We start from the raw sequence: 24,206 nt of genomic DNA on the forward strand, positions 1-24,206 counted from the left end.
ACAAGCGCTGAAATCAAACTAATGGTGATTTCTTTTATACACGAAAATGTCGCCACTTTCAGGGGCAAACAGTTTCAAGATTTTCACTTCGCCCTGTGAAATTGTAGCCACTTAAAATGTTCAGTGCCACCCTGTATGACTTGAAAAGAACAAAAATTGTTACCATTTCTACAAAAAATGCAGTTCGTGTGGTTGTTCGCTGTCAACTGTGATCGCAAATTGCTTTTGAGCATTCGCTTCAGCTTCGTGTGATTCATCAGCTAATTTACAGGGTTGTTTTCTGCACCGACCGACAATGGCAGCGAGGGCAAGTAATGTTGCATTTTTGGCCATTTTTAGGGGTAGCTTGTTGAGAAAAGATAATGATGCCCTCTATTGAGGCTAAGCTGATTTTACAACAGAACACAACTTTTAGAAGCGTTGGCGTGAAGGCGACATTTTCGTGTAGAAAAGAAAACACCATAAATAAATATTAGATTTTGCATTCGTGCTCGCCGCGCGTTCGTGTATACTAAAGGCGGTGACACAATGACATTTTTCATATAGATGCGTTTAACACAAGCTTATGCATTCCAATAACATCGCCACAATCAACCAAGATGTTGCGTTTGTAAATATGAAGGAACTTCAGACTTGAAGTTTATTACGCCTTGCCCATTCACATACAAAATTTCGCGAAGCACTGTTGTAAACATTCTCCCTATACAACAAAAATACTTGCTAACATATTTGGTGTCGTATTCGGTTGTTATATTGCAGTTTTTCATTGCGAAAAATGTTAGAAAATTTACCAACCAGTGGGAAAAAAAATTTCACTTGCAAAGTGTGCCAACACCCTTAGCCAAAGCAAATGTCAAATTCTTCTTCTTATGATTTGCTTGGAAAAAAATTGGGTAGTTGGCTACTTTTCAATATCAGATGGCGCCAGTGTCGCACATTCTACCGTTCTCCATAAAAATACGTGCAATCTACTCATAATGCATAAGCATGTGTTAAACTCATCTATATGAAAAACTGCTTATGTGGCGGACCTATTACACATTCTCAATTTGGTAATCGTGTATATGTAGTGGTGCCCACCGCTGAGTATGAATAACCGCGTAGCTTCAGTTTTCAAACTAGTTCGACTGTCCACTACGTTAGAGTACACTCAAAAAAAAATGTATCACTATCAGTTTAATACCGGTTGTGTTAAAATGTCATTTTTAGCAGTATCATTTTTTTTAGTATCAATGTAAAGATGAATCATATAAAAATGATAGTTAAAAGTATTAAATCTTTATCTTGGTTATTGAATTGCTGAGGAAAAATATTAATTTTACACCTCAAAAATGTCAAATTAAGACCAGTATTAATATAGCAGCATAAATCATCAAATTGATCCTCAAAGATATTAGATTACAACTTAGCTTATTATTTTGATAACTAATTAATTCGATTTTATTCTCAACAATGTCAAATTGATATTCACCTAATTATTTTAATAAGCAATAGTATCAGATTGAAACTGTAAGCGCATCACTGACTGTTCGAAAAGTCGAACTTCACTGTTCGTATGTGACTCGATAGTTGTTCGGGGTTAATTATTTGTCGTTTGTTGAAATGAATAGTGTTGTCGTGATCTGTTGGTGCAAAAATGAAAAATTAAAAATTGCCTGCAGGAATTGCAACAAAACAGAAAAGGTGAGTAATATTAAGTTTTGTTGCAAACAAAAAGTGATATACAAGTGCATAGATATGTATGTACGTATATATCTTTGTTGTGAAACTAAGTTCATATGCATGTACGCTGCAACAACAACTAAATAATAATAAAATATTGTAAATGTTTGTGGTAATTTCATTTTTGTTAAAAATTAGAATCAACTTAATACTAACTCACATGTACATATATTTTCAGGTTGAAGAAGATTTTAAAGAACTTTACCCTGAAAAACAATTCACATTAACGTCGAAATGGTGTGAAGCATTAACAAAGCTTACTGCTTACTTTGAGCACAACGAAAAGGACAAATACTACGGGAATCTATTGACATCTGCAAAAAGGAAGATCGACATAAGTAAGTCCCTTAATCTCCTATTTATAATGAAATACTCGTCTAAATTAATCTTTACTTTAGATTCAAGAGACTCCATTTATTTTATGCTACTTCACACTATTTTAAACCAACACGCCGGTATATAATAAAATAAGGAGATTTGAAAGTGCAACCATACAAAGTTCCATTTTACATATAGCAACGATAAGTGATTTACAACACCAAATAGAATTGTGTACCAAAAGAGTCGAAAATCGCCAATATAGCCCAGCCATTTATAATTGTAGTGGGTCTTGATCTTTTGAATTTTACGTGAGCTTTGGTTGTCACAAATTTATATTTAGCTCGTTTGTAGTTTCATTGGACACTTGCTTTAAAATTTATCTAATATTTTCCTTGAAATACCCAGATGAATCCCATCAAGTATGGAGTTTCTTATAACATTTATTTTACGATATTTCGACTTCTTATGATGTAAAAAAACTATGTGTAACTAATCTTATTCATAATTTAAACCATTTTATGTAAATTTAACTTTGTTCAGTTTATTTGTGCAAAAACGTTTTGTTTTAAATTCCTTAAAGATTTTGTTAACTTGAGATATTTATTCTCGCATTTCAATTTACATCATGGGTTAAATGAAGTAGATATTTACAAATGTACTCACAATAATTGTAATCAAGAATATACAAGTTTAAAAAGATTTAAAGTACACATAAAAAGACATATGAATTTAAAAGTATCCAAAAATACTAAAGTTGTAAGCAATACTTATCTATTGAAAACTAATATTGACACCTTTTGTAACACATAAATATTCCAGTAATAATTTTGAAAGAAAAATGTTCTCCTATAATGAGTCAGTAATCTATTTCCAGACCACAACTAATAGTAGTGAAGATGATAATGATATCACTATAAGTCAAGATGAAGTATTTTCAAAGTTTGAAAGCCTCATCACACAAGCTTGTCAAGATATTTTAATGAAATGTTACGCAAGAGATAATTTTTGTAGAAAAGATGTCTTCTTTACAAAAAAAAATATACAAACTATAAATTTAACTGTTGCAGACGCTTTAAAACAAATATTTTTAAAAATCATCCCAGAAGAATTTCATATAAAACAAAAAAATTCCTAGATTTTTGCTCTAATCCTTTTACCAAGATTGACTCGGAATACAAGTTATTCAAAACCCTAGCAATTAGTAATTTAATTTGTAATGAAATTTACAACATTTTTAAAACAATATGAAAATAGATTTCCAAATAGATACCAGATGCTCAAAAAAAAAATAAATATTGTAACATAGAAACGTCGGATTTTGCTTACGTACTGTCTAATGTTAATATTTATTTTGAAAATACTACAATACCGCACTTAAATTATAATGGATTAATTTATAAAGAAGATTACTTCTTAACTCTTAGAACAAATATGTTAACTTTGCACAAAATTAAACGTATTCTGATAAGCAATAGTAATGAAATCTATATTTTAAGTAAAATTTATAATATAAAGGGTTTTAGTGAGCACTACCAGTGCTATGATGTTGGAATTAAAGAAAATGTTTTGCAAATAAAAAATATAACTGAATTCGAAAGACCCCCATATCACATGTACCACAATGTAAAAGGAATTTCTTTATAAGAATAAACAAATTTTAAAACTGAAAAAAGAATTTTCTCTTTGGGAAATGGTGGAACTTATGGAAGTATCAAAATGATACTAAAACTGGTATCAGTTTTATAAAAGTAAGTATCATATTAGAGCGCAAAAACTATCAATTTAATAAAAAAATAATTTCAAACTGATACCCAGAAGGTATCAATTGGATAAAAAAAGCATCAAATAGATACTATGTTATGGCAGAAATAATAGGAGAGAGTATCAAGTTGATAACACATGCAAAATATAAAATTGATACTTGTTAGTATCAAACCATAAGGTTCGAAAATATCAAATTGCCAATTTCGAAAATATCAATTGCATAACACGGTTGATGAAGAATAATTGATACTCGAAAGTTGCATATTGATGGTTATTTAGCATCGCCCTGATACCAGCTTTTTTTTTTGAGTGTAGTAGCACACCCGGTCATTTGTTTGACTGTCTGGGGAAAACTTGACTGCCTGGTGATATTTAAACTTGGTTGATAGGCTAGAATCACTGTGATTCACTCCAAGGGACTAGTTGGGATAGGGCCGCCAACTGTAGGAAATGTCAAAACGGGAGACTTGGGTGTTGAATGATGAAGTGTGAAAATCAAAATTAACACATCAGTCGCTATTTTAAAGTTTCGCAAATAAACAACAGATGTTTGAATATAAGGTCAAGTGATTTTTCAAACCCTTCTATCTTCAACTTAAGTATGAGGTGAGAATCATTTCAAAGGAGAATTTAAACCCCTGGGTCCTACTTACTAAAGGATTTTGCATAACAAATTTCACTTATTATTTACGCCAATCGGAATATAGAATTTTTTTCGGGTAACTTGTTTTTTTAACAACATAAGGACAATTTGAAAACATGTTCGACTTGGGTCATTTTATATGAATTAATTTTTCCTTCTTAATTTTTTTAAAAAATTATGCAAAGTGAGTATTTAAATTTTTTATATAATTTTTCTTTAGTGTTTTGTGTTAAGCTGGCATTGAAAGCGCTTGTTTTTTTTTTTAATTACTTTTAAACGGGTAGAAAGAGTTACATTACGCAATTGGATTCTTATAACTGGCAGTGATGCGCATCCGTGGATACCCCGTTCGACCATATCCGTCCAATTTTCGACATGAACAATAAATTGCCTAGACAGTCTTAAATGAGTAGAAAATATAGTACCGCGCCGGACGCCGTTGCCGCGCCGATATATTTTGACATTCGGTGGCGGCGTGCAACAAACGACGAAAATCGGCGGCGGCGTTTATCGGCGGCGTATATCTCTAATATGTACACTGTTTAATTACATTTACTTAAAAAAGTATTTGCCATTTTGCATTGACCACCTGCTGAATGTCATTGACCGCTTCTCGTACAGTACGAAGTCACTTTAATTTTTTGTTTTTTTTTCTTTTTTTTTTGTAATGATTAATTACTTTGGAAGCTAATAAATTCATTGACTTGTTTTTACTTTTTTTCTTAATTTTTGTTAAGCAATTCTTTGTTCTGTATCCTTTGTCTTACATTAAAGTAAGTTCTTTTGTAATGAAATTATTCTGAACAAATTTTGTTTACCTTATGAAAGCTACCTTGTTGAATTACTAGTTGAACTTTTGACTTCTATTAAAAATAAGCAAATATAAAGATATGCATCTCTACTTTTAGAATAAAAATTCAAAGTCCTTTCACAAACAAATGATCATTCATTGACATCAAATTCTACCAATTTATCATAAGTTCGCCTAGACAAATTATTATAAAAATGATATTTTTCTTCATTTTACTTCTTCTACACCATTTCCAGTAGTAAATGAGAAAGCGGCACTTCGATTAGGGAAAAGTCAATTTTAAATGATAAAGCGCCAATTGAAATTTTGGGAGCCTCAATTGTTACACTCAGGGAGTAACTATCAGTTAAAAATGCGCAAAGACTAATTTGTAATTAAGAATATAAAAATGGTAATAAAGCTTAGCTATGAATGTGGCAACGAGCATACTCTGACATATGTGTGGAGTTATCTACTTTATTTAAATATACTTTATTTTAGTAAATTATTTTTTGAATTACTTTATTTTTGAATATTATTTCAAAACGAAAATTTTAGTGTCAATATATTTATAAATTTTCAATGTTAATATTAATATTTTAAAATAAAATAAATAAAATTTTAAAAAATATATAGTTGTATTATCAACTATATAATGGCGAGCCTGCCCATCGGACCATCAACAACAATAAACTTATCTAAAACCATTGCGAATCAATAAGAAGAAAATACAAAAATACTTAAAGGAATACCTTCAATCAAAATTTAAAAGATGAGCAAACAGTAATTTCACCAAAAATAATTATAATTAACTATTGTAAGAAAGCTATTTAAAAATGCAATATTTAACCGAATTGAATTAATTAATAAAATTTAGAACGTCTTATAATGTACGTGATTAGTAATCTTTTTAAAAGCAAACAATTAAAACAGAACAAAATTTATAATGAAATTATAATTATTCAAAGTATAAACTTTAAACGGAATTCATACTACCAAATTAAAATAGTGAAAATTTTAGCAAAAAATCAAAAGACAATTTATTTCTCCTACAATTTAAAATAAATCCGATAGTACAACAAAATCTCTATATAAATTGCCAAATAAGACTAAATATAAAATATAGAAATACTAATTAAATCAAGAAATTGTGTCATTGTGCTTTCCATGAAGATTATTATAACCAATTTAAACAAAACTTTAAACGCAGAGAGAATACTTGATGCAAAATTTACCAGTAACATTTGGACTATTTTAAAATCATCAACTTACAACAACCAACATTTCTTTGATAACAAAAAGAATTTGGAACATAATACAATACAGTGATTATTATTACCAACAATCAAATTTTTGTTGACACATTTACAACAATCAATTTTTAAAAATTTGGAGTTCGCAGCAAGTGTTAAGCATTGTTTATTTATTTGTATTCATTCATCTTTTCAGATTATATCTTTTATATTTTCAAATTAAATAAGTTACTTTTTAAAGATTTAATTTGCAACAATATTTTCATTCTTTAAACAATTCAAACAATTTATTAACTTTTTAATTGATTTTGTTTAAAATAATACTAATTTAAAATTACTATTAAATTAAATTAGTGTTTATATATTTAATATATTTTCAACATTTTAAACAATAATCAGTTTATTATTTATATTAATTATGTACACTCTTTCTCCAGTTTATATTGAAAAGTATATATTTATCATTTATAGAAATGAGAAATTTTGCAACAACAGACATATAAACTTCACAATACAAGTAAATTCATATTTAACCAACCTCATTTTCAATTCAAAAAAAAAAAAAAACAATCAACAATCAACAATCAATAATCAATTTTAAAAAATCTCCAAAGATTTCCTAAAATAATTTTTATTGACATATATCAATTCTTTCATATTGAAATTAAAATCATATGACAATTTCATATCAATCTCAAACGAATAACGGAATCAAATTTTACTTCCTTACCAACAACTTGGACATACATTATGCAGAGTACAATTATATATTGAACATATATTCTGCATAATACAAGTTTTTAATTTTTGAGTAATTGTGCACACAAAGTTGCCATCTACTATTACTCAACCTAATTCTAGATTCTTCAATCACATCATGATAAATAACAATATTTCACAAACAACATTGCAGTAACACAACCAAATATTAATATACATAAAATATTAATACAATAAGTAAACAATAACAACAACTAAAAATAAGCTATCAAATACATCAAATCATCAAAAGATTGGGTACTTTCATCAATACTAACATAAACCTTTAACGCAATTAACACATAATTCAAATGTTCTTCAAACTATAACATAAAAATCTTACAGTACTTAATATACACTGTAAATTAATATTCAAAAATAAATTTTTTTCGTTTCACTGGAGGGGGAGTAAATGTGGAGTTATCTACTTTATTTAAATATACTTTATTTTAGTAAATTATTTTTTGAATTACTTTATTTTTGAATATTATTTCAAAACGAAAATTTTAGTGTCAATATATTTATAAATTTTCAATGTTAATATTAATATTTTAAAATAAAATAAATAAAATTTTAAAAAATATATAGTTGTATTATCAACTATAATATGTATCTTGTTTTGAAAGATCATTTCCATGGAAGATGTTGCTTTCTGGAATGCCATCACGCGACCTCCTGCAGTTGCTGATCTCTTCGTCCCATCCACAATTTTATCTAAATATTGCAGCTGGTCCTCTACAACATACGTTTGTCAATGGTATGGTAAGGGGCACCTACATTTGATTTTCCCTAAAGAGTCTTATGGCGATCGATGCCTCGATTCTTGTCGTTGCACAAGCAAGCTCGGCGAAACTGATGACGAGGTGCGACTTTGCTTTGATAAACGGGGTTTGAAACATATATTTTCCTTTGACGCTACTTACACCTAAGACCTATAATGATCTATATCCAACAAAGGACCAGCAATATCGGCAACACTCCCCAAAACGTCAGGGAATGTCTTTATCGCTACAACAACAACAACAAAAACGATACCTATGACAGTAGCACACAACGCGCATTGTTGGTAGACGATCAAAATGTATAAGGCTACTGTGCAATTAAAGAATGAATAATCTGCATAACCCAATACCAACCTAGACGAATTTTTAACAAAGCTGACAGAGGGGTCTTATTTACATAGTACGTACTTACACAGACCATGTTTTTCCAAAGTCTCGTAACGGCTACAGGTTTTTTCCAAAAATGTCATGTTGTTCTTGAGCCCTTTTAACATTTAGTTACAATCAATTTACCAATAAAAGGCTACAGATATAAGTTATAGCATAGATAAAAGTTCTCTATAAACTAATTTTCTTCATCAATACTAAATAAGGATTTCTCATTTTATCGTATCTTTTCTTTTTTTGCAGGTGAGTCCCTTCGCAGTCAACACAAATGTCCAGCAAATAGTTTCTCAATTTATCGTAAGTTTATAGAGAGCAATGTTTAATTGAACAATTTTAATAGTTTATCTTGTGCCAAATCAAGAAAAATTTTCCGCCAAATATTCTACGCCGATATGCGGAAACAAAAAATTGCAATTCACAAAAGTGGCAATTTTCTAGCAAATTTAAATTATAACTTTCCATTTCAATTGAAAGTGAAAACGTTTTATGCCTCGGGTATTGCATGTAAGGAAAATTTAAATACGTGCATATGTATGTAAGTATCAGCATAACCCAGCTAGCAAAATGATTATAAACAGACTTTCAATTTGATGATTATGATATCCAATTACTGCTAGTTTTCGAACAATCTTTTACTAGAAATTGTTTATCGAATGCATGGAATCCTGAAAACAAATTCGAAAGAAACTCCCGAAATAAACTCCAAGAGCTTCATTATAGTTGTTAGCTACGAAATCAGTTCCCTGAAATGCACGTCCGGCTACTTATAAAGTCTGCCTCGACTGTGTACAGCTGAATTTGCTTTTGGTGGCCTAAGACTTTTGTACGTTCTGCCGCCTGCAGTTCCAGCAGCATAAAAGCAATGGGCTAAAAAGTCGAGGTTTAATCGACGCCTAAAAATAGGTTTAGATATGCTGCGATGAAATGGAACTGAAAATAAAGTATTACAGAAGTACAGATATGTTGACTGGTTGTACCTCTACATACATACATATGTACCATAAAAAAGTAACAAAAACAGCAATTTTAAACCTACGAGTAAGCAATATGTGGTATTGTCGAATTCATTATCAGTCAAATGAAAATTCAAACATCAAGTTAAGTTTGCACACTTGGTCAGGCAGCGTAAAACCATTCATTTTAATTCGGTCACTCCAACTTTTCGTTGCGGTACAATTTAATTGCTTTATAAATTTTATGTACTGTTGTGCAAGTTGGCTTCATTCGTTTCGTTTCCTTCTATAAAAAGTCAGTTCGTCCACTGTAAAGTCGATTATAAAACCAAAATAACCAAGCTTCAATTTCCAAGTCTTCTACTTTTGGTGAATTTTGCACACCCGAATATTCCAACAAAATTGCGGCCACCACGTACACACAAAATAATTACTTGTAGAATTGCTTTGCACTTACCTGAAATTTCGCAATGTCTTTGCTAGGCAGGCATAATTTAATTTTTTAAAGTATTTTTTTTTTTTTTTCTTTTTTTTTTTTTTTGTCATTTGTTGTAACTTATAACTACAAGCCAAGCAAATTTCACATATTGCCACAATACGGATATTATCGATAAGTGAAAGTTTGAAAAATTAACTTGGTAATAGTATACCAGAATCAATAAAATTTATATTAAAAAAAAAGTTAGGCACCGGCAGCAACATTTTTCTATAGCAAAAGCGCAACTAAGGTTTACCAAAATTTTTTGCCAATCGAATTCCCAAAGATAAACGAAGTTCATATAAAATCTAGTTTTAGCATCATTTGGTACAAGTACAGTAGAGTGAGCCCAAAAAAAATTGACTCTAATTTGTATACTCAGCGTGCTTTGCACACAGAGTATATTAACTTTGATTGGATAGCGGTTGGTTGTACAGGTATAAAGGAATCGAGATAGATATAGACTTCCATATATCAAAATCATCGGCATCGAAAAAAAAAATTTGATTGAGTCATGTCCGTCCGTCCGTCTGTCCGTTAACACGATAACTTGAGTAAATATTAAGATATCTTCACCAAATTTGGTAAATGAGCTTATCTTGTCCCAGAATAGATTGGTATTGAAAATGAGCGAAATCGGATGATAACCACGCCCACTTTTTATATATATAACATTTTGGAAAACACAAAAACCCTGATTATTTAGTAAATAATACACCTAGAATTGTGAAATTTGACGTGTGGACTGATATTGAGACTCTTGATAAAAATTTTAAAAATTTTTTTAAACGGGCGTGGCACGGCCCACTTGTATTAAAATCAATTTTACAAATATTATTAATCATAAATCAAAAATGGTTAAACTTATCGTAACAAAATTCGGCAGAGAGGTTTTCTTTACTATAAGGAATGCTTTGAAGAAAATAAAACGAAATCGGTTAAGGGCCACGGCCACTTTTATATAAAATATTTTTAAAAGGATCGTGGACGAATAAAATAAGCTATATATTTGCAAAAAAGAGCTTTATATCAATGGTATTTCATTTCCCAAGTGGATCTATAACAGTAAATAGAAGAAACTTCAAATTTTAAAAAATGGGCGTGGCACCGCCCCTTTTATGACTAAGCAATTTTCTATGTTTTTTTTTTTTTTTTAATTTTCTATGTTTCGGGAGCCATAACTAGAAGAAAAATTAACGGATCGTAATAAAATTGGGTACACACATTTTTCCTATAGCAGGAAATATTTCTAGAAAAAATGGACGAGATCGGTTAAAGATCACGCCCACTTTTATATAAAAGATTTTTAAAAGGGTCGTAGACGAAAATAATAAGCTATATCTTAGCGAAAAAGAGCTTTGTATCAATAGAATTTTACTTGAATTATATAAACACTAAAATTTTTGAAAATGGGTGTGGCACCGCCCCTTTTATGACTAGCTATTTTCTATGTTGCGGGAGCCATAACTCGAAGACAAATTAACATATCGTAATGAAATTGTGTACATTTATTTTCCTTATAGCAGAAAATATTTCTAGTAAAAATGGACGGAATCGGTTAAAGACCACGGCAACCGTGGTGTGATGGTAGCGTGCTCCGCCTACCACACCTTATGCCCTGGGTTCACACCCCGGGCAAAGCAACATGAAAATTTTAGAAATAAGGTTTTTCAATTCGGTTCGGTTACACCCGAACTTTGACACCTTTACTTGTTCTTGAATGGTCTGGATGTAAAATTGGTGCCAGGAACCTTAAGTCTGACGGCAAGCACATATGAAACAATTTCCAACTACCGGCTAATAAATAAACGAGTCAAGTGTGAATCACCCTAATGTTTTTTACATAACTTGTAATGATTATGGTATTTGGTAAAAGTATTTCAAATATCAGAATGTACCGCTTTAGATAACCCCAGTTTGTTACCTTAAAAAAATAAAAAATAAATGTAAGGCGCGATAACCTCCGAAGAGATCTAAGGCCGAGCTTCTCTTCCAATTTGCGTCGTGCTCCTCTTGATTTTCCCTACAAATTGGCCGGACGGGACCTACATGTTTTATGCCGACTCCGAACGGCATCTGCAAAGCAGATGAGTTTTCACTGAGAGCTTTTCATGGCAGAAATACACCCGGAGTGCTTGCCAAACACTGCCGAGGGGCGACCCCGCTTAGAAAAATTTTCTTCTAATTGAAAAATCTTATTTCTAAAATTTTGATGTTGCTTTGCCCGGGAGCACGCTACCCATCACTCCACGGTGGCCGCCAGTTTGTTACCTTAGTAATGTCATAATTCAATTCATAATTTTTTTATCTATACAAAGCATGAAACATCCCTTTGAAACGCATGCTTTTACCGAAAAATTAAAGTCGCTTTCTTTCTGCCTTGTAAAATTAAAAAGAAAAAGCTTTCTACTTTTCATTTACCATACACTCTAAGTTGCGGTCAAAGCCATTTTTTTAAACAACTGAGAAACGGTTATAGTCAACTCTCCTTGGTATTTCTGTCTTTGTGAAGTGGTAAGAATCTGGACAAATACATAAATCCACTACGACTACCATAGCATATTCTGGTACTTGGCCGGCTACAAGCATTGTCTATTTGACACCCCGAACCCCGCTCCGCTAGATGACGATACAAAAAATTGCTGCGATTATATAATACTACAAAATTCAGCTGCATAAAAATATTACTCATACGCAGCGTGCAATCATTAACGGAATGAGAAATGATAGTTCAGTCCCACCATGACTATCACACGTTTCTAACTATAAATCATCTAAATATAAAGGTTAGATTTTCGATTTTCTGGTGCCCTTTAAAATCGTCTCTAAAAATTCAACTAGTTTCCAATTCATGAGCAGATTGCATTCAACGTGAAAATCGCTCTTTATAAATTAAATAAGTTTATATATTTACTTTTTAAAGCTCTAAATAAAATTGTAGTGAGTATTCTAGAAAAAACGAAACGCAAACTTAAATGCATAAATCATATTTAATGCTCTTCAACTACGAATTCGAGGTCTGGGTTGAGGCATTGATTGCAAGCAAACGAATACAGCATCTACCAATAAGTAGGGCACATAAAACTATGTATGCATGGACATATGTACATACAAAAACACATACGCATGTATGTATTACATATGTAAGTACTTGTGCTCTCGCTCGACAGCCTGCAATTACGAGCGATCCGTTCGCTTTACGAATATGCAAGAAAACGACTTTTGTATATACAATCATGCATATATACATATGTATATATGCATGTGTGTACATTTCTATGCAATTTTATAGCTATGCTGTACATAGTACATAATAAATAAATTGCACTACAAATATGCTTGACCTGGTTTATTTTTTATCACCCCCTTCACACTGACGACACAAACTCAACCCCATATGCTGCATACATCAATATGTCACGCCGACGTTGCATGCAACGAAGTATGCGACATGGCCTTGCTAAATGCGTGGCGTGTGGGCGGACAACAAGTGCACTGCAATTGGGTTAAATGATTAAGTGCTATATACATATGTACATATAAATTAATGTAATACATATCTATGTATGGGTGTTAAAACAAATATGACGAGAAGTCGCATAGAATGGCAAAAAATACATAATAACCAAAAAAAGTGTGGGGTGTTATAAAAAATTTGGTCATTTCAATAATAGCATCAAAATTTGCTTTACACTACAATCTATACTACATTTTCTGTAACATTTTTTTTGGGAAAATTTCGCACCAAAATTAATACATACATACATACATACACCACCGTGGTGTGATGGCAGCGTTCTCCGTCTACCACACCGTATGCCCTGGGTTCACAGCCCGGGCAAAGCAACATCAAAATTTTAGAAATATGGTTTTTCAATTAGAAGAAAATTTGTCTAAGCGGGGTCGCCCCTCGGCAGTGTTTGGCCGCTCCGGGTGTATTTCTGCCATGAAAAGCGCTCAGTGAAAACTCTGTAGATGCCGTTCGGAGTCGGCATAAAAAGGAGCACGACGCAAATTGGAAGAAAAGCTCGGCCTTAGATCTCTTCGGAGGTTATCGCGCCTTACACATATTTTTTTTATTTTTACATACATACATACATATATACATGTGTATATATTATATGTACATCTATGGTTCCATGTTAAATGCACATACATACATAGGTGTGTACAAATTTTGATTTGTTTTAATATTGCCTTGACCGAATTTACTGCACCAAATAGTGAGTGATTCCTCAGACCCCACATCTGCAACCACTCAGCCGTCTTCATACGTTCATATGAGTAGAGTGATAAAAAAAATATGCTGAGAAATATCTATGCGATGCATAAAAATCCTTGACAGCATCAAAAAATATATGTTGCTAAATATTTTAGTGAAAGAGGTGATGGATTTAGGGCTGCTCAAGTAATTTTCTCCAAATTACGAACTTTATGAAAGATGTGGTAGGAAAAATAATAAATAATAAATAACAAAACTTAAAAAATGTTGAGATCTAGAATCTAGCTGATGCTTTTCTATCTATCTGCGATAGACTGGAAATGAATATGGAGTCATATTTTAGAAATTATTGCATGTGTTCAAGCGATATGCGGGTAGTTTAGTTTTGCCATTACGTCTGGTTTCTTTCTTATCTTTCAGAAAAGTGACAAAAGTGTAGCCAACCTATTCAAAGAATTTATTTATGGTGCAATTTGCGTAAAATTTGCAGGGGTTTCTCTTGGACAAGCTAAATATTCGAGAGACGTTTTGTTCCGGCAAGTAGACCAGGATGGTGCGACGGGTTTGAAATTTATTTCTTAGGGAGCCTTTCGAATAGCTTAATTTTATATATAAAAGCGAATGTAAAATCTGTTGGTAACCTTATAATTCAAGATCGGATGAACCAATTTTAATAATGAGTTTCGAAGATAGTTTATATGTGGGTTTTAGTTCCATATTTGGATCAATTTCGGAGATATAGACCGAAAGTTGAACCAGGGTAATCCCAGAATGTGTTTTCACAATATGGGTACCAAAAAGGATATAACAGAACAGAAAACTAGAGGGAGGTTGTGGTAGAAGAATTAAGTGGAAGTAGAAGAGAGAAAAATAAAGAAATTGAAAAATGGAAGATACGGTGGAGGGATAGAGATAAAACATGGAGAGGAGGAGGGAGAGGCAAAAATTTACAAAAAAAAAAATTATGACATATGCCTCTATTTACGGGGAACGCCTTAATGTTCCCCTGCCCGATAATATTCCTCTCTGTGATGTATCTGCTTTCCCAGCAAACAGAGGCATTTGTCATACTGTCTTTTTATATTTTATATGTATTTAGAGGTAGCAAAAGAGGAAATAAATGGGGAGAGGAACTGAGCAGTAGGAACTAGTTGAAACTCTTTTACAACAGGCAGTTAACCAAAAGTTGGGGCATCATCGGGCGATTAAAATATCACAACCTTGTATTGTTGCTTTATATCAACTTTACAAAAGAGCAGTGCTAATGAAACGTGGTTTGGAAATGCTCCTGCACTTTATTGGATTTCTTATAGGGTTGACCCACTTATATTTATCATACTTCACCTTGACCGCAACATGAAATGAATTTCGATTTTACATGCGCTCTTACAAACGTACATATCCCCCATACATATAACCAAATAAATATAGCCTTGTAACCAAATGTTATCAAAAGTATACAAACGTTCATTTTACATGAAGTTCTATGTTTTTATATGGGAATTAGTATGCTCATATGTTCATTTGTGCATATCCAGTAGCGGAGTATTTCTACGAGCTGACAATCGTGGCTAAGCCACAATAAAGTTTTTCATATATGCGTTCAACGCTATCTTATGCATGCCAGTAACATCACCACAATCACGCAAGATGTTGCGTTTGAAATATGAAGGATCTTCAGACTTGGCAATTGAAGTTTATTTCACCTTGCCCATTCACATATAAAATTTCGCGAAGCACTGTTATAAATGTTCTCACTAAACAAAAACAAGAAAATACATATTTTGTGTCCTATATATGTATGTGTTAAATTGCAGTTTTTAACTGTGAAGAATGTTAGAAAATTACCAACCAGTGGGGAAAATTATTTCACTTGCAAAGTGAGAAAGTAGCCTTAGCCAAAGCAAATATCGAATTCTTCTTCTTATGCTTTGCTTACAAAAACAGTTGGGAGTTGGCTACTTTTTCATGTCAGATGGCGCCAGTGTGGCTCGATCTTCCGTTCTCCATAAAAATGCGTGCAATCTACTCATAATGCATAAGATTGTGTTAAACGCATCTATATGAAAAACTACTTATGTGACGAGGCTTTTGTCGTCATTTATTTTTGCTAGAACCAGGAAGCTAGTTGTAGGGAAAATGCAAAATTATATAAATTGTTCAGTATTTTATGCCAATACCAATAGCCGCCCCAATAAAGATCGCAGTTGGCCACACTTTCTTCCCTACGTTACTCCTAAAACTCCTAAAACTAGTACCCAACGCCTCAATTGTACTCAACCCTGCTGTAGGCTACATATACATACATACATCCATAGATAAATAACAGCATTTACATATTTAAGTAAATATGTTGGGTACATACAATATTGAAAACTGCATTGAATTGCAAACCAAAGCAAAATCAAGTTGCTAAAAGTGTATAGGAACGTTTATTTTGCTGTTACAAGTCTTTGCTTTATTTTGGATACGCTTATCAGCACATTGATGATGTAAAAGTAGGTCAAACAAAACACTAAAACTTTTGATACATTTGTGTCCTTCGAAAATATATTTTAAATACATCGAAATTGTGTTGCTAAAGCCGTTCATTTTTATAGCCACTTATTTGCGAGTTATACATACATACATACATACATACCTAAGATATACTAATAGTTATTCAACCAAAGCAATTTAGAGTTTCTTGCCTTTCATTGCATGTTTTATTATAAATAGTAATTAAAATTTTGCAATTTTATTAAAAATTTTAAAGATTGGTTCACTATACATTTTTGATTGCCGTTGAAATTATGCAAAAGCTCCTGTGCCCACGCGCAAAACATAATATTATTAATAGATTTAAGCTTTAAATGCCGCAAATCATGTATGGTCGCTTTAATATTTATTTTTATTTGAAGAATTATTATAGTTTTTATTTATTATTATACCCGTTTGTAATGGGAAAACCTTAAATTCTTTGGGCATTATTTATAAGTATTGCAAGTATTTGATGCACTATGAATGAAAATGAAAAGGATTTCTGAAAATAGCGCAATTCCCTTCAAAAGATGGTTAGTTTATATACTCTTCAAGGCGCGCTTTGGCCAAAATTCAATTTGATAAATCAGAAACATGAAAACGTAATTAATAACAGAGTTTACTCACATTGTCCATCTTTAGACTACCTTTTTTTAAGCACATTTTGTTAGTGTAAGTGCATTTTTATAATTTCTGAAGATGGCTTTTTGCCTTTTGTCTTTGTCGCAAGCTCTCTTTTATACAGTAAGAGCCATTTTCTCAAGTAAACTTAAGGGATTTTCTGTCCAATGCAGGGGGTTCGATGAGCGACCCGTTTAACTTACGACTTACGGCTTACGTAGATGATGGATCGGGCACTTCGGGATATACATACCTGGGTATCTAATGTCGGGTTGACAGACAATGCAGAGAAGACCGGAGAAGTGCAAGGTGCGGTATACCTTACTGATACGGAAATAACAGATTCTTCAAGCTGTCAGAGAACTGTAGCGTTTTAAGGCGGGAGTAGTAGCCGTAACCAAAGCAATAGAAACCTTGGAAGAAAATAGCTTAAATTGCAGCCGCGTCAACTTTTTTATTGACATCCAAGCAGCAATTAAGACAATAATTTCGCATGGCACAGCATCGAAAAGTGTGTTAGAGTGTAAGCAATCCCTGGAAAGAATCGGAACAGAGAGAGAAATAAGTACATCTATATTAGGTCCCAGGGCATATGAGAATAAATCAGAATGAAAAAGCGGATAAGCTACCTAAAAATGGCAAATCTCTCGAAGCTAGCAGATGTGGGAAGTGCGGGTTGGAGGAGGAAACGACCGAGCACGTTTTATGCTCGTTCCCTGCGCTTGCTAGGCAAGACTTCAGTGACACGGCTGTCAGATCTAGAAGCAGCAAGTGGCATAGGTCATAGAAGGCTTTTAGTATTTGTCAAGACGGCGGAGTTAGTTTATAAATAAACAAATTTCAAACAACGGGCTCACTCAGTCTATGTGAGGTCCTCATTGACCAGCCAGTCCAACCTAACCTAACCTAACTTAACCTAACCTGTCCAATAAAATTTTGTTTATGAACAAAGTTTAGCTTTATCTTATTTCCTCTTCCATACCCATTCCCGCTTCTTCTCCTACAGGTCTACCCTCAGTTCCACTGCTACTGAGACTATTCCTCCCAAATCTCATGTTCCTCTTCCATTTATTACTTTCAGATAAATGTAGTAAGCAAAATCATATTTGCGTGGAAATCGCTACCCACTCATACCCTTAGCCCCGGAGGTACTCTAGGTTTATCTGTAACTTTAGTAATATAACTTAATAACTAATTTGATTTTTATATCATTGTTATGTAATAATCAAGGTTTATTAAATATCGGCGAGTTCACGACCCTTGAAGGTTACCAGTGGACGGGTCAAATTTTTTTCATAAGTCTTTGCAGGTCCTAACTCTTAACCGATCTCAAAAGTTGTTTGCTTTTAAGAAGATTTAGAAGAGAACTGTCGAGTCGGAGGTTTTAGTTTTTGTTATTTTATATAAATTTTTTGTGTGCAGAATTCAAAGAAATGCGAAAATTTTCGAAAATCGACTCTCCCGCTTCTGTTAATAAATATTTCATACCAAAAACCAAATGAAAATCATTGTGATATCCCAAAACTAATATGTGGCTAGGAAAATTAAAAATTTCGAGAAATTTTTGAGATAAACGTTTTTTTCTTTTAACATTTAGAAAAGTTGTATGCAGTTATTGCTATGAAAAATTGTAAAAAAAATGCATTAAAAATCAACGATATATCTTAGAAACTTGAAACGTGTACTTTATTGAACTACAATCCTATAAGTTAAAAAAGTGCATTCATAAATTTTTTTCTAAATGTTTAAGTAAAATTTGATTTTTTTGTTTGTTTGGGAATTTGAAATTTTCTTAACCACATGTTAGTTTTGGCATATCCTCAATGATATTGACTTGATTTTCGCTACAAGATATATATAAACTGACGCAGACGAATCGGTTTCCCAAACATTTTTTTTATGTATTAACAAAAAAACATTTGACAATTGGACTCGGTAGTTCTCTTCTATATCTCAAAATCTTTCTATAAAAACGAAAAATGTCAATCAAGTCCAGTGTTGCCATTTTGGCGCTTTTGGAGCCAGATCTAGTCCTTTTTTGCGTTTAGCTCCAAAAATTCCGGTTTAGACCCTAGCTCTTTTTTTGGCCCTCTTTAAAATGTTTGCGCCTTTTTGGCTATTTCGGCAATACGTATTGTGAAATTTTTAATGTGTTTTATGAGTGTCCAAGTTTTATTTTATTTGCTCCGTTATGTATGATGTAGAACTCGGTACTCAACTGATAACAAAAACTTTAATTTATAAACAGTGTCATGAGGTTATATAGTTGATTTCCAGCTTGTGCAACAGCACAGTGTCACTTTCTAAGAGTTTCCGCCCTTTAACTTCTCATTTTAATAAATTTTTGTCTTCCGTACCTTATTTTCATTATACCTATATATATACGAATTAAAAAATAAGATAAATTTATAGACGAATTCGTTGAAAGAAAGATTTAATATATTTCCCGACTTCATAATTAAATTGATAGGGCAATTAAGGCAATGCTAGCCGCACAAAATAGAAACGCTTAGCAAAATATATTTATTTTCGGTGGAAAACACATTGAGAACTGTAAAACCTCATATTTCACAAATGAGATAAACAAGTATAGCACTGATGAATAACGAGATTACAAATGCTGTGGAAAAATATCTATCTCCAAAATTGGAAAAATGTTACTTCAACATTAATTTTTTGGTTTGATGTTAAACAGTATAATTCCAAAAGCTTGTCCATTTTGTGCTCCCTCTAAGTAATGCTGAAGTTGCAAGAACGTTTTCAAGCATGAGTTTGATTAAAAGCAAACACAGAAACAAAATGAGTTTAGTTATGTTGAATTCGCTTCTGGCAATAAGAAGTGGTCTTAAACGGCTGAATAAATGCTGTCATTACTTTAAAATAAACAACGATTTCTTAAAATTAATCAGCACAAAAAATATAAATCCTTCTTCTTAGGACGAAGTCATAGATTTTGAAGTCTAAGGCCCTTCAAATATATCTCGTCCCAACATAAATTTGAATATCGCTCACGTGTATTTTAATGGTGATTCGCACACCCGTAGGCCGTTCGTTAAAAATTGAATAAAAAAATTAATTATAATATATATATAAATATATAAATTATATGAATTAATTTTCATCGGCCAACATTTTGGCAAGTCGTATTTTTGACGAACGTATAGCCGTGCCGTCATTGTAGTAGTGTGAAAAACACTTCTTACTTTTTGACGATACCTTACCGCTAAATGGCGAAACAAAAGTTTTTTTTTTTTTGTTAGTTTACTGTACCTCTTTTATAACTTTATTTAAGTTTGATTTAAAATAAATGTGAAAACTTACGTTGAAAAATAAACATATACTTTTAGCTCTTTTTGCAACGGTTTTTGGATTTTCTTGAAGAAATTTACCTCTTTCTAGCCCTTTTTTCCAGATTCTATCCTCAAAGAAATTTTTTTCTGGCAACACTGATCAAGGCCCGCAACATCAAAATACTTTAGAAAGTTTTATTCCAAACGGAGTCGCTCCTCGGCAGTGGTTTGGCATGGTCATGAAAAGCTTCTCAATGAAAATTCATCTGCCGTGCAGCTGCCGTTCGGTGTCGACATACAACATGTAGGTCCCGTCCCGCCAATTTGTTTTTACTAATAGTACTCGAAACTATAATATCTACTTACATAAATTGGATTAGCTACCTGTTAACAAAATTTAAAAAAAGTAGTTGTCAGCAGCATGCTTGTGAAAAACTCTGTATGCCAACACAAGCTCGTTTTTCAAGGTTAACTTAAATAAAAAGCATACATAAATGAAAACTTAATGGAAGTATACTTCTATAAGTACATACATACATATATATGTATTATATTTCATGAGTCATCACAATTAGTTAATGTCAAAGAATAACATTTATAAAAATGTATACTCGGGCACGCACAGCAGAACCACTAGCCTTAATATGGAATGGAAGGGACGATAGGCTCCATTAAACTCCTTTTGGAAGTGGGCCAATGGGGCGGCATATAAACATTTCCAGTTCCCATTTTCCGATAACTTCAAACAGTAAAAATTTTAGCTACATGTACACAATATTTTCGTTTTATGATGTAGAAATATGTATGTATTAAACTGGAAGTACATAGATATTTTCTACCTTGACGAAGGCTCACAAATTTTCATATTAGCTGTGACTTAGTTTTATTGTGCAAAGTAAAATAAGTTCTGATCTTTTGAATTGTTATGTTCAATTTACTATAGTTTTTGTTAGTGTGTGTGTGTGTACACCTTTTCATATAAGGGAGTTTCTGATAGCTGTAATTGCGCAGGCATATATGTATATACGTGAATGCATGTGTGCTTCCGTGCGGGATATTCGGCGTATACGCAGCAAAAACTGGCATAAGCGATTGTAAGCAATAAGGAATACTGGTTTCACTCTTGACAAATAAACCTTAGAATAAGGTGAATAAAGCACATCGAACACCTTATAAAAGCGCCTTAATTTAGGCTTATTTACGCTACAAATAAGCCTTATTTATTCCTAAGGTAAATAAACAAACATTGCTCGATAAATTTTCGTAATATTTTCAACGAAACTGCTTTTTTTTGTTTGAAAACCTTGAATGCCGTTTAAACTAGTTTCAATAAGTAATTTCATTTTTGTCCTTTTAAAGAACCCGCTGTCTTTCAAGGTTTTCGTATACTGTCTTCTGACCCCCTAACCCGCTGGGGTCCTTTTTACCTTTCCTAAGCATTGGTGGAAGCTACTCCAAAAGACATTTAGGAAATTATTTTTTGTAGAGAATATTTTCATAGCTAATATAAGCTTTCTGGGCTAGCCGAATCACTGCTGAGGAGTCATCCTGTTTAAAAAAACTTTCAAAAAGTATTTTAATGTTACTTGTCCCGTAACTCCAACGTAGGAACTGATAAATTACCAACCTATACTTAAATAATGTTTTGATATAGGTGATTATAAAGATGAATCCAGAAATTTTAATCCAATGATGTGTTATTATAGGTCCCATGCAAGCTTGATTTTATATGGCGGCCACCGTGGTGTGAAGGCAGCGTGCTTCGCCTACCACACCAACGATCCTGGGTTCACGCCCCGAGCAAAGCAACTTCATAATCTTAGAAACAAGTTTTTTTCAATCAAAAGAAAATTTGTATAAGCGGGGTCGCCCCTCGACAGTGTTTGGCAAGCACTCCGAGTATATTTCTGCCATGAAAAGCTTCTCAGTGAAAACTCGTGTGCCTGCAGATGCCGTTCGGATTCGGCATAAAACAAGTAGGTCCCGTCAGGTCAATTTGTAGGAAAAATTAAAAAGGAGCACAACGCAAATTGGAAGAGAAACTCGGCCTAAAATCTATTCGGAAGTTACCGCGCCTTATATTTATTTTATTCATATAGACTTATAATTGGGTTAAAATATGGCATACTATTCCTTATACTACTTGGTTCATAAACCTTATAATCAGGTTATTGGACTCGATGTATTATCTTATTATAACGTCTTATGTTAGCCTGATTCTTAGTGGGTTATGGACCTGATGTAAAAGGCCCTAATAGACCAAGTAATATCTTATAATATGGTCTTATGTAAGTCATATTTTATTTGGTCCATAAGCCTTTATTATAATGGTTGTCATCTAACGGCTTAAAATAATTCCTTATGTAAGCCATATTTAACATCAGCTATAAGGCTTATGACTAACATCAGCTTTAAGATAAACCTTATGCCTGATGACATATGTACAGAAAAATAAGGAGTATAATAAGGAATATCCTATAGAACTTATATTCCTTATAGAATCAAGGCTCGATGCCAACTATATGATAATTCCTTGGAATATTGTATATCTTCGAATATATGTTATACTCTAAAGGTATGGTTTGTCTTAAGTTAAACATGAAATCTGTAAAAATTAGTATGATTTTTCCCGTACCAACCGTGGAATGCTCCTTACTATAACATACTGCATATATGCAAACAAAATACAAAAATCACACACACACGAAGCATTTAAAATGAAATACTCAACTTCGTTTCCCTGGTGACCTACTTAATGCTTAAGGAATTCCATATAAATGTGTAATATTGCTCGCTCTCTTACATCTAAGTTCGTTCTTTATTGCAACATGTTTATCTCTTTGGTTTGGTTCCCTTCCCTAATAAAATACAAGAAGCGGTAAAAGAGTATTGCGTGTGACCTCGGTGCGTTAGTTTACTTCGCTCTTTATTTTACAGCAATTTTATATCATTTACTCTCGTTATTCTCTCTAAGACTTTTGTGTTCTCTATTTTAGCTTTTCTGGCTGCTGCGCATTACGTGCTGTTTTCTTGTTTATATTCCTATTTTGACCTATTTTCCGTATTCACATTAGCTCTGTTCTGTTAACTATATTGCGTGGCTATGTTTAACTTAATTTTTAGCAATTTACAAACACTGATGTACAGATGTGTGTGCACAAGAAATTATAAATTTTGTTATAACAAGAAAAAATAAAATGTTGACTTTTCTTTGACTCTCAGGAAATTAGAATCGTGACAATACGGGGACTCATGAAAGCATATAAACTTATAAGGTGTAAAATTATATTCATTTATACACGCGGTTATATGAACGCACCTAGTAATACTCTTGATAAACTTGATTGTTTATCAGCTGTATTATTGCCAAACAAAATTTTATTGATTGTTATACAAATTAAAAAATGCCAAGATTAAGTGAAAAATCAAAACTAAAACGCCTTTACTTGCTGATGTTGGAGATTTATGATGAAAATGCCTGCTGCAATGTCTGCAAGGTTGCATTCCTTTGAGTTTACCGCGTTTACACAATGAAATGTGCGCGTAAATTTATACAAATTGTGTAAATGATTTTTCATACAAAATTTGACAGCTCGTTTACGCACTAGATAAACTTATACGTTTACACACTTTTTAAGGTATTTATACGGTTACATGAGTCCCCCTAATGTAACCTTATACATGCCTTATAAAGTGTGTAA

At 32.5% G+C, this 24,206-nt stretch overlaps 1 protein-coding gene and 1 long non-coding RNA gene across 13 annotated transcripts in view; both read left to right on the forward strand.

Annotated features, from left to right (window-relative positions):
* Positions 1 to 24,206, forward strand: part of Glut4EF (Glucose transporter 4 enhancer factor) — a 744,045-nt gene that overhangs the window by 676,897 nt on the left and 42,942 nt on the right. For 9 of the 12 annotated variants that reach the window (XR_010948556.1, XR_010948557.1, XM_067759511.1 and 6 more), the window contains one exon: positions 8,665 to 8,718. The exons of the other annotated variants lie outside the window; for them this stretch is intronic. Coding sequence is in view for 7 of the 9 variants with exons in the window: in XM_067759511.1 (XP_067615612.1) it covers positions 8,665 to 8,718 (54 nt within the window). In the remaining 2 variants the exon portion in view is untranslated. The remainder of the gene's footprint in view (positions 1 to 8,664; positions 8,719 to 24,206) is intronic. 12 annotated transcript variants of the gene reach the window in all.
* On the forward strand, positions 1,358 to 3,638 carry LOC137236663 (uncharacterized). The gene is made up of 3 exons (XR_010948558.1): positions 1,358 to 1,683; positions 1,901 to 2,060; positions 2,121 to 3,638. It is a non-coding gene; the product is annotated as an uncharacterized lncRNA (long non-coding RNA).

This window comes from Eurosta solidaginis, chromosome 1 (assembly GCF_040869045.1).
Source record: "Eurosta solidaginis isolate ZX-2024a chromosome 1, ASM4086904v1, whole genome shotgun sequence".
NCBI classification, from domain to species: Eukaryota; Metazoa; Arthropoda; class Insecta; order Diptera; family Tephritidae; genus Eurosta; species Eurosta solidaginis.